Raw genomic sequence first — 11,131 nt, forward strand, 5'->3', positions numbered from 1 at the left:
AATCAACTGAGCGAAGGTGCGCCATCCGATGAGCGAAGCTCAGAGCGGAGCTTAAAGCGAAAGTCGAGCTTTCGTAGGTGAGCGAGACAGGTGTAAGCTGAGCTTTTTTGGGGAATCGACATCTAGCGGGATTTATGGGTAACTAATAATGAATTTCTAACCGTTGCAAATTTAAAATGAGATTCGTAAGTGGTGTTTGGCAACTTTAGTTTACGCTTACTAAATGTTTTTAAAAATTTCACAAAATTACCTCGTATAATTACTGACTTTTCGTCGCAATAAAACATACGTTTTTATAACTTAATTAAGTCGTTTAATATTAGTAAATATAAAGTCCTGTCTTAGATTTGCCTCAATTCTATACTTCATCTACTACATGTAGTAAATATTTAATGACCAAAATAGGTTTTCATCAAAAAATGGTTCCCAAAACTAACAATCAAAAAAAGGTTTTAATTGTAACTTAGTGCTTAACAATTGAATTAGAAAATACAAAAGGCATTTTGTTAAATGAACACATGAAATTCCTTTCCTTTTTCTTCAACTACAACTGCAATTATATTCACAGAAACTGGATGGCCTCAGCCTTTAAAATATGCAAAATAAATTCAATTAAAATGTATTTTTGATGCTGCCAGTTAACCTACAGATCCTGTATTTATATAATTAATTAAAGCTTTTATTTATGCACTCGCAGAAATGTTAAGTATTTTTTACTGTTACCAATAAGTCAGTTTATTAAAATAAATATATAAATTTAAAAAAAAATTACTACCAATAATAAATAATAAAAGATGTTTTTATGTTTAAAATTATAACTTTTTTGTAATAAAAAAATAATCTTAAGTAAGTGGTTTTTATGAGTCTCACATGGCAATAAAATGGGCTATTATTTTTACTTTTTATTTAAGCCACTCAAAGAGCGACTTTTGATTGAGGCTTTCGGTTAATTGAAGGGTCTGGACCGTCCGAGACAAGACGGAGAAAGAGCCAATGAAAGAGAAAGAGATTTTAATGTGCGTGCAATTGACGAGCGAAAAGCCGAAGCCGAGTAGGCGAAAATAACGACTACTGACCACTGACAAATCGGGACTGGAAACTAAAAAAACTGAATACTCGGACTCGGGCGCGTAAGGGAGTCAGTAGTCGGTAGTCGGTCGTCTTTTGTTGATCTTGAGACTGAAATTCCAATTGTTGATTTATCTCTCGGCTGCTGCGCGACCGGCGTCGCTGCGACTGCGCAGTCCACTCAGTTGACCAGCGACCAAGTTTATAAAACTTTGAGCCAAAATGCAGCGGCACACAGTTGTTACCAAAACGTTGCACGCGTCGTGGCCCTCATCAAAAGTTAAGCGAAAATGAAACCGAAATTCGGTTAACGTCAACGTCAACAGAAGCTGACAAAAGGCATAAAAAAGACCAAACAAGTTGCAGGGCCAGAGCAAAGCCGAGAAAGAGAGGCAAGAGGCCAAGAAGAAAGAGTGGGCCATATATATATATAGCCAGCTAATCTGTTGTGCAGTGCGTTTTATCAGCCAGCGAAAGAAACGAAAACGAAAGTCGGTCCAAGTCCAAGAGCTAAAGTCTCGGAGGTACAACGAAAATCAAAAAAAAAAAAAAAAAGATAAATAAAATCCAGCAAATTCAGAGACACGCGGATCTCATCTCGGTAATGTCTCAATAAAAGTTAAAATAATCTTAACTAACCACCGCCGGAATGTAGGGAAAAGTGAAAATAAAAGCGCTCAACGAGTTTCGAAAAGCAACAAATATAATTGAAACGCCGAAAATCAAAGTAAGTTGAGTGGGAACTCCAGCGGATTCTGAGCTCTGTGCAAATATGACTTGTTAATTGGGTTCTGATCAACAGTCCCACAAACAGTGTACCATAAGCAGGCCATTAGTGTGGATCCGCATCGCATCGCAATATTTTGTATTTTTTTTTTTTCTATACCCGCACCCGTCGCACACCAATTCCGCGAGCTTAGGAGTGTTATGTAAATGCAGATCAAACATATTTCGAAACCCCCAATAGGCAAAGTCCATATACATACATATACATATATATATAGTTATCGATGGGCGTCTCGCGTTGCGCTTGCCACAAAAGAAGCGGCGGCTAAATTATGCAAAACAAACAAAAAGATCGCTTAGGAAAGCGAGAAAACGAGCAAAAAGCGTTAACCATGCACAGCGAAAAAAATAGTGTCGCAAATCGCAACTCAAACGTTCTTAATTACTGCGGTAATTGCAAGTGGCAAAACGACTATTAGATTTATGCAAAAAACATGTGTAACATTTGTGTTTAAAAAACTTCTTATAAAGAAGTCTTAATTACCTAACAAAATAAGATTTTATTGTAAATAAAACGTAGTTTATTTTTTTAAAACAAAAATAATCAACAGTGTATTATAAAATGCACACTTTCAATCGATTTTCATTGTTGATTAGGAACATGGTAATTTATATCAATCGAAAGCATGAATAAGAATTACTTTTTTGTTATTCAAATTATTGAAAATTTACATAATTGTTGTTGAGCAAACATAAAATTTAGGCTTTTTAAAAAAAATGTTCATTAATGATTATGAAATTGGGTTTTTATACCAATTTAGGTATTTTTATTAGGTATTTTAAGCAGGTATGAAATTCATTATGCCTTAATTTTGTTTTAAATTCCGAATTAAAGTGTCAACTGCAAGCATTGATGCATTATTATTAACACAGTAAGAAACATAAATAAAACATTATCCTAAGGTTCTAAGGCCACAAAACTTCATAACAAATCTTGTGTTCATTTAATTTCTAGTTTTCTTTCCTCCAAATAAATTTGACTTGAGCAATTTCCATCGTAATTTCTTTTTACTCAATTGAGTACGCCACAAAGCCGCACATAATTCTTTAACCGCGCTTTTTGTCTGTTAAATTTGATTACGCGCACCTTTAGTCATAATAAACAATAACCTGCGAATTATTACGTATGAGTGAGCTGCGTTTGTGTGTGAGTGTGTCAAAGCGAAAACGAAAGGCCAGCGGCAACAACAAATCGTCGATTGTGTGTGGTCAGCAGCAGCAGTGGCGTCCAGTTGGGTCCAAAATCAATGGGAGCACCGCTGCCGGCGTCGCCGCTGCCTTTACACCTGCGCAGTGCCGCAGTCTTCACTCCAAATAAAAAACAACTCAAAACGAAACTCAACCCGATACTCAAAGCCAAAAACTCAAAATCGTCGCCGGGCAACGCAGGCAATCAATTGAACCTTAGTCTCCATTTGAGTCGCACTCCCAGCGGAATTGGGTTGAGTCTCGTTTTTTTTGGTTTTTGTTTATCTTTTTTTGCTGCGTTTTGAAAAACTTTTACTCCCCGTGCCGTTTGTTTGTGGCCACAGTACCAATACAATTAAAATAAAACGCAAAATTATTAAATGTTAATTATTACATAAGTGTACCTTGCTGCGTTTTTACTCTTTCGCCGAATGTTTAACCGGTAATTGGGCTTACACGGCGTATGCGTAATATTCTAATTGAATCGATGATGAGTAAGTTATAGTGCGTGTGTTGCGTGTTTGGCCAAGTTTGTTTACATTTTTACACAGCGAAAAGAAATTTTTACATAGAATAGCCACCAATTTGTAGTTTATAGCAAAATTAATTGTTAACCAATTCAAAAAATCAAGAAAAACTTAAATGGGACTGTGAAATGGCCTGTTGCTCAAATTAATATATATAAAATAAATGAGTTTATTAATATATAAACAAAATGATAATTAAATGTTGACCCATTTTGGTGCTACATTGTGTCTGAGTATGTTGCAAAATCTTTTTTTTTTCGGACATACTAATAGCTAAAAGCAAAGCTGCAATTCATTCATAATGAAATACGGACGTTAAAAGTTAATTATTGCTCGAAACTCGCCCTCATTTTCTCGGCTTCCTTTGCCAAATGAAGATTATTTAACCGGCAAGTGCCGTACACTCTGCGTATGCGTAATATTCTAATGCAATCGGCAAATGCAAAGAGCAGCGAACTTGGTGTGCAATGTGTGTCAGTGGGAAATACTACACTAAAATGCGATTTGAAAAACGTGCTTATTGGCCGTCGATGGCCGACGAAAGTTTCTCCCCATCAATTGGCAAGCATTAACCAATATCAATACCACAGGTAGCTGAAATCCGGGAGGGGCGACGAGGCGAGGAGGCGTGGCCAGTTGAGGTGAGGTGAATCGTAGTGCGGTGACCTTCGGCGGACGGCGGCAAACAGCAATCAAACAAGCCATTTGAGATAGCCAAACAAGCGCGCGGACCAAATATCTCGCACAATACGCGCACTCGGGTACTAACAAAAACAAATAAATACAAATAAATACAAATAAATATAAATATAAGCCAAGGTGACTAAGTACCGCGGCAGCAGCAGCAGCATGGAGATCAGGCGCACCTCTCAACCATATCTATGGGTCTTGCTGATGCTGCTCGGCCTTTGGCTGGGCTCGGTTTTGGCCAAGGGCGCCAGCAATCAGACCACCTCACAAACCTGGCAACACCAACAGCAGCGATATCAAAGTCAGCTGCTCAATGAATCGCAATCGGTGCCAGATGAACTGGAGATTTTGGAAACCAAATCGGCCATTGTGAGTTCGCCGCATGAAACCCATTTGACGCGCACCTCCGTCATTTTTGGGCTCACAAAAGTGGCCAACGAGAGCAGCGTCAGCCAAAAGTGCCATGCGCAGCTGCGACAGGTGCAGCGCGGCATACTGGGCAAACAGCCATGGGCCATGAAGGGTGAGTGGAAAAATCCAAATTAAATTATTATTAAGTGGAAGAAACCCCGAGAAAACCCCATATGCTTTGGGCCATAAAGATAGAAATACTTATCAACTTTAAAATGGTATAGATTAAAAAACCCTGAGGAATGTAAGTAGCCATTTTTAACATAAATGGAGAAACTTGATATAAGAGAACACCTCGGTAAATCAAAAGGTAAATGAGAAAAATCAAAACCAATTTTTGCACAATAAAAGATAAATAGTTAAGAAGAAAGAGGAAAGCAAGGAAACAAATCAATTCCTTATTACTCAATAGTAAAGTGTGTTTAGTAAAAAGAAAGTTTCGGTGCGTCAATATTTTTTCAAACAATTAAACATTGCACAAAAATAAATCAATCCATATGTGTTCTGTAATCTTTACTAATTATTGACCTTTCTTCTTAAATATTTGTGCGTATATTCATAGAAGCCTATAATCATCAAAGCAAATAAAGATTATTAAATAAATATGTTGAAAATATTTTGATGACACCTTTATTTGGACCGTAGCTTTTACATAAACATGCCCTCTAAACGAAAAATAAATGATTCACAAAATCAACTGTTTTCTATTGAAATTCGCACCTTAGGAAGGTCATAACTACATGTGGACCCTTACAACTACACTCTTCAAATAACTCGTTAGGATAAGACAGTGATTCATTAAGGGGGTTTTGTGGAATAACTTATGGAAATATTTTTAAAGTTCTGTACTTCAGAGTACTTTACCAATTAAAATAGTAAACAAATTATCTTTTTTAAACTTAGATACAGAAAACACAATGATTCACGGAAAGTGGTAATTGGTAAGTCAATAGTGGCTCAACAGCTAGGGACAACAATTAAAGATCAATTCTTAATGGAGCTTGAATTTTTTAATACAGAACCTTTTAGGTTAATACCCCTATGCCTATATATATACCTACTTAACTTTATGGATTTTCTTACAATTTCCCCACAGTTTTGGATGCATCGGGAACGAAACCCTCGGGCTTCGTATATGGCCAGAACTATTGGCTGGGAAGTCGGGAAGCTTGTCGCGGTGTCCAAAGACCCGTGGGCATAACCCTGTCGAAGAACTTCGATCGTGTGATGCACTACGGAATTATTACCCAGAAGGCACCCTTTGACATGGACTACCGGGTACTGTATTTGCGGCACAGTTCACCCTGGCAGGTGGAGATAAAGCTAATGTCCGAGCAGATAATCCACATCGGCTTGTGCCTCCCGAGTGCCTGCAGTTCGGAGGAGGTCAAGAGTCTGGCCCAGGACTACGTGGCTGGAGGGACCTTTGCTGAAAACGAGATCTTCGATATCCGACCGGAAGTGGTCTATATGAAGGATCTGCAGTTGAAGGAGGAATTCTTCGAGAGAGCCAGCTTCCGACTTTTGGTGGCCTGTGTCCTGGCCACTGGAGTGCTGATGCTTTGTGCTCAGCAACTGACGGCCACCAAAAAATTGGAATCTTCCACTGAGGAACCCGAACCTGGCTTAGCACCCGCTGAATCTGAATTGTGGCGTGGACTAAACTCCCTTCTGCAATTGGAAAGGCTACAGAAGTTTATACCCTGCTGGGATGTGCCCGCCAACTGGACCAAGATATTTGCGGTGCGTGAGAATTCTCCGAATGAAATCCCCTTGATGAACGGACTGCGATCTGTGTGCGCCATCTGGATAATGGTGTTCCACGTGGTGTGGTTCATGTACTTCACGGTTCACAACAAGACGGTGCTGATTTCGTATGCCGAACAGGCCTTTTTCCAGTACGTTTCATCGGCGCCTCTGCTCGTGGACGTCTTCTTTACCATCAGGTGGGCTTATATACACTGGGAAAAACTTAACTTAGCAAATAAACATACAGAAAATATAATAAGAGCTAAACACCTTTGCAGATGTTTTCATATAATTTAAAAAAAAAACAAACAGGGATTACTTTTAAAATATAAAAAAATTATATATAAATGTAGTAAATCCAAATATTTTGTACTCAGTTTAAATATTTTTTGAATAGAATTTCATTCATTTCGGTTTTAAGTTATTTTGTATATGAATTTATTACATTTTTTTTTTTAATTCTGTTTTTTTTTCAAAAAAGTGTTTTATCTTAACATTTATTCTAAAAGTATTTCATGATTTTTTCCAGTGGCTTCCTGCAAACGTTCAACTTCCTGAGAAATTCCCAGCAACTGGAGACAGTGCGACGGAATAGTTTGAGTGAAAATGTAAAGCTCTTTGGCAAACTGCTCTTCCATCGGTATTTGCGACTTGGACCACTTTATCTGGTGGTCATGGCCACCGTGGATTTGGTGTACGCCTACATTGGAGACGTCTCTGTTTACCACATCAACGAGCGGTTCGACGAGATGTGCTCCAAGCACTGGTGGCGCAACCTGCTGTTCATCCAGAACCTGTTCGATCATCGGGATATGTGCGCCAATTGGAGTTGGTCCTTGGCCTGCGAAATGCAGTTCTTTATCCTGGCCAATGCTCTGCTGTTTCTCTATGTGAAGTATGTGTTTTTGTCCATTAGAACAGATACTTTTTAATTAATAATGTTTCTTTGACAAACAGATATCCAAAGGTAGTGAAAGCCCTGGTGGCCTCTTCTTTTGTGGCCACCATTGCCTGGTCCTACAGCATCGGCCTGAGCATCAAGTTTCAGTTGTCCTTTGATGCTGCATTTGCCACCGGAACGGAAATCTACACTTCACCCTTTGTGAGAGTCCTCCCATATATCCTGGGAGCAGCCACAGCTTGGTTGTTCCTGGAAAAGAGAGTCCACTTAGAGATCAGTGATTCTAGGGAGCGTTTCTGCTGGCATCTGGCATTATTGGTGTTCTTCGCCTGCATTTACTCGACGGTGAAAAGAGATCTGGGCCCTCTGATGGCCATCACGCTTTTCGTGATGGGTCGCCTCTTCTTTTCGCTGAGTGTATGCTGGATGATAGCGCGCAGCTGCAGTGGGCGGGGGGTGTGGTGGTCACGACTGCTGGAGGCCAAGGGCTTTCAGCATGTCAGTCGGCTGTCCTACGCCATTTACCTGCTAAATCCGCTGGTCATCGCATTATTCTACAGCTTAACAAACGCCAGCACGCATGCAGATCCCTTCATGCTGGTGAGTATTTATTATCTATAATAAACTACAAGCTAACGCAGATTTATAGAAACTATAGCAACCAAAGGCCTTTTTCTATTTTTTGATATTTTGTTAACACTCATTATATTTGATTGATTATATTTGACTTAAGTAAGAAAGTAGTTTATAGTAGTAGTATTTGAAGGAAGCTTTTCTGTGTGGGGAAAGGGCAGAAAAATTGGTAATGATATGGATTTAATACCTGAGTTCTTCTATTTATGTGGGTCTACAGTAAAAATGGTGAGGACTCTAATAGTTTGTACCAGTTGGATGATATTTCAAGGAGGTATTTTAGTTGCTTTCTTAAATACTGTTTAAGTTCTTGAAGTTGTAGTTTGGGGTGTAAGTAAGGAAAGATTTAAATGAAAAAATATTTGGAAAATATATGGCTAAGAGTCCAAATTAGAATAATTTTGGGGAAGTGTTTGGTGGAAAGCTCTATCAGAAACCTTTTATCCAAACACTTCCCCAATATTGGATATTATATTATGAGTTTCTATAGTGGTTGGTAATATAAATATAGTATTTTTTATAAACATTAATTTAAATATTATTTGCTATTCCAGTGCGTGGTCACGTGCGGCTTCGCTGTCATCGTCTACCTGGCCTCCATCCTCTTTTCGCTGGCCTTCGAGATGCCCTTCAGCAATCTTTCCAGCCTGCTGAACCGACGGCAGAGCAGGCCGAAAAGTGCCTAAAGATGCTAGCAATAAGTTAGATCGTTAAGGTCAACGCACACGCCTCCATCTGACAATTGTGATCGCTTTCATGTACAACTACTCATCATTATCGAATCACTAGGCTTAGTCTTGTCTTAGTCAATGCTATATATACTTATCTAAATACCCTGTACATCGGTGGCCACCATACTTAATAAGATAATCCCTAGCTGTAGATCACTTCCGATATACGTATTGTATTTGCTTAAACACTCTTTCATTCCCCAGCTTAGAATATAGAATTGTTGACAATGCTTATAAATGCAATTTCTTTATTTTTGATTCTTTACTCTCAACTTATTATCAGTTAGGTATAAAAAATACAAATTGCAATTTCTCGTGTATTATATACAGATAATGGGGCAGTGAAATCTTGAAATACTGACTACTTATTAAAGACATCGTAGTAACCGACACATTTTTCGCACTTCTTCATAAATTCAGGTCGAGAATTTGGGCTGCAAGAGACATAGAAATATCGCACACGCCTTAAAATTTCTGGCGATTGCTCTTCAACTTCATTGATGTCCAAGTTCGAGTGATGTTTCTTTATACACAAAATGATCTGATAAAGAACACTTTCCGTGGAAAAAAAGTATTTTAGCAGCTTAATTAATTCCATTCTGGTGGTTTCCATAAAAGTTTGCGTTAGCTGTAGAATCAGTTTAAACATTTCGGGTTCCAGGTTTTCAGTCATGCAGATTATCAGATTTTCAAAGCTTTCTGAGCAAACAATGTGTTTATTTATGATGGTGCCATAGTCTTCAAGTTTAATATCTTCTCCTTTGATATTAACAGTGGTTATCTCTGGTGAATCCATAGGTTCATTATTGGATTTATTAGTTTTGTTTTGTAGTATTTTCTTTTTGGGATTAAACAGCTTATCGAGCTCTTCTTTTGTGGGCACTGTATTGGCACTACGTATAAGATCCATATTGCCCTCATTTCGAGCTGATTCCTCGGATATCTTGGTGAAAACACATCTAAAAAACGGTTCAATTGGTATTTAAAAACATACTTAATATTTTATACTTACTTAAGTCGATCAACCAAGATTTTGGGAGAATTATTTGTTTTGATTATTGACGATGCCAAGCGTAAATTGTTAACGCTGTGAGTAAATAAAATTAAAGATGTGGACAACTCACTCGCATCACAAGATTGCTGGACATCTTGAGGATTCTAAATCAATAAAAAAAAATAAAACTCTGAAGCAAATATTAAAATATGATGGTAATAAAATCTTACCAAGAGCAAATTTAGCATCCGTTCGCATTTCAAAAATGATACCGAAGTTTCTATCGTAGCTGTAAATATTCTAGCTGGACTACGTCTGTGATTTTCACGGATTACTTGTGTTTTAGAGGCTACTGCCAAAGACTCGGGAGTTATGGATCGATTTCTAGACTTGGGACCCATCCTGTAAACAGGCTGTTCCTCGATTAAATATGTTTTAAGCTCAACCTGACCATCGATCAGTTTGTAGACTCCACGATTCGGGGTCACCATTACACCAGGACCTAAAGTTGTCAGATTGAGGAATTCATTCCAATTGGAGTAGGTAGAGTGCTGAGTGACATACACCATGCAGCAGTTCAAGCTGCTGGCTTGAATGTTTTCGTCTTCTAAAAGTAATTGTAATATTAAAACTTAAACTAAAAATTATATATTTCACATACAAAGCTTACCCACGCAACGTCGACAGCGAAAAACCGGATATAGATGCCAGGATCTGCTTTGCTCCGCCAATTTTGGATTGGTGGCATTATCCACTATCATTACAAAAAATTGAGATGTGAGCGACTGGCCGTTTGTAAACTTTCCTAATGGAAAAACATAGTTAAGGCAAATAAAAATTAGAAAACTCGATTATCTTACGTTGGCCCCAAATCGAAGAAAACATAAAAGGTGTCCTTTCGGAAGAACCTTCATTAAACTCATTCACTTTGCTTTTCAAAATGTTCCCCTGATTGGCGGACAATCTGTTGAGTCAGATTCAGTTTTATAATATTAGGTCAAGCTGAATTTGAAAAAACTTACAAGTCCCATGTTATATCGTCGCCATGGCTTAAGAGTTCGGCAAACATTTGCTGCACCTCCCTGACCGTGGGAATTAAAAACTCTTCTTTATTTCTTGATTCACTCATCTTTGCGAATATGTCTTTGTTCTGCAAATTGTCCCTATCTGTTGCATGTTGCAGATGGAAGTTGCACTGCTACTGTGTTATCGATAGCATAAATCTAAAACATTGATCGTCTAAAAAATACGAATGAGGTTGCTTAACGACTGACATTTCAAACAAAGAACCATCTAACAGTTCTAATCAGATCACTCACTGATAAGGAATTATCGCAAGGCTAGATTAAAATCGCAAATGGTGGTTGATATTTTGAATGAACCTAATTTTTTGTAATTTATTCCAAATTAAGCAGATTTTTTGTGCAGTTTTAGCAAGTAAAATTTTTTAGCT

The 11,131-nt window shown here is 38.0% G+C and overlaps 2 protein-coding genes across 6 annotated transcripts; one reads left to right on the plus strand and one right to left on the minus strand.

Annotated features, from left to right (window-relative positions):
- Window positions 1-1,333: 1,333 nt before the first annotated feature.
- On the plus strand, window positions 1,334-8,918 carry LOC108146348 (nose resistant to fluoxetine protein 6). 2 transcript variants are annotated; one of them, XM_017272320.2, is made up of 6 exons: window positions 1,334-1,795; window positions 4,160-4,782; window positions 5,767-6,616; window positions 6,949-7,314; window positions 7,377-7,920; window positions 8,508-8,918. In XM_017272320.2, the coding sequence occupies exons 2-6, from the start codon at window positions 4,419-4,421 to the stop codon at window positions 8,637-8,639; spliced, it is 2,256 nt and encodes a 751-aa protein (XP_017127809.1). In that variant the 5' UTR covers window positions 1,334-1,795; window positions 4,160-4,418; the 3' UTR covers window positions 8,640-8,918. The 2 variants fall into 2 exon arrangements, with proteins under 2 accessions (XP_017127809.1, XP_017127810.1); XM_017272321.2 differs by lacking the exon at window positions 1,334-1,795 and adding an exon at window positions 1,824-3,536.
- Window positions 8,906-10,949, minus strand: LOC108146349. 4 transcript variants are annotated; one of them, XM_041708242.1, is made up of 6 exons: window positions 10,701-10,949; window positions 10,539-10,642; window positions 10,349-10,483; window positions 9,909-10,282; window positions 9,697-9,842; window positions 8,906-9,643 (listed from the first exon to the last, which is right to left on the minus strand). In XM_041708242.1, exons 1-6 carry the CDS (start codon window positions 10,805-10,807, stop codon window positions 9,046-9,048), a joined length of 1,464 nt encoding a protein of 487 aa, XP_041564176.1. In that variant the 5' UTR covers window positions 10,808-10,949; the 3' UTR covers window positions 8,906-9,045. The 4 variants fall into 4 exon arrangements, with proteins under 4 accessions (XP_041564176.1, XP_017127811.1, XP_041564178.1 ...); XM_017272322.2 differs by having other exon boundaries at window positions 9,909-10,285; XM_041708244.1 differs by lacking the exon at window positions 10,539-10,642 and having other exon boundaries at window positions 9,909-10,285; window positions 10,701-10,744.
- Window positions 10,950-11,131: the final 182 nt, after the last annotated feature.

The sequence above is a fragment of the Drosophila elegans genome, unplaced genomic scaffold, assembly GCF_018152505.1.
Source record: "Drosophila elegans isolate 14027-0461.03 unplaced genomic scaffold, ASM1815250v1 contig_208, whole genome shotgun sequence".
In the NCBI taxonomy this organism is placed as follows: domain Eukaryota; kingdom Metazoa; phylum Arthropoda; class Insecta; order Diptera; family Drosophilidae; genus Drosophila; species Drosophila elegans.

Excerpts from the sequence above, each read along its gene's own strand:
- LOC108146349 (XM_017272322.2), bottom strand. The coding sequence starts at position 10,807 with ATGAGTGAATCAAGAAATAAAGAAGAGTTTTTAATTCCCACGGTCAGG. Across the intron at positions 10,643-10,700 it reads GACGATATAACATGGGACTT|ATTGTCCGCCAATCAGGGGA; the intron begins GTAAGTTTTTTC and ends CTGACTCAACAG. Across the intron at positions 9,644-9,696 it reads ATCTTGGTTGATCGACTTAA|ATGTGTTTTCACCAAGATAT; the intron begins GTAAGTATAAAA and ends ACCGTTTTTTAG.
- LOC108146348 (XM_017272320.2), top strand. The coding sequence starts at position 4,419 with ATGGAGATCAGGCGCACCTCTCAACCATATCTATGGGTCTTGCTGATG. Across the intron at positions 4,783-5,766 it reads ACAGCCATGGGCCATGAAGG|TTTTGGATGCATCGGGAACG; the intron begins GTGAGTGGAAAA and ends ATTTCCCCACAG. Across the intron at positions 7,921-8,507 it reads ATGCAGATCCCTTCATGCTG|TGCGTGGTCACGTGCGGCTT; the intron begins GTGAGTATTTAT and ends TTGCTATTCCAG.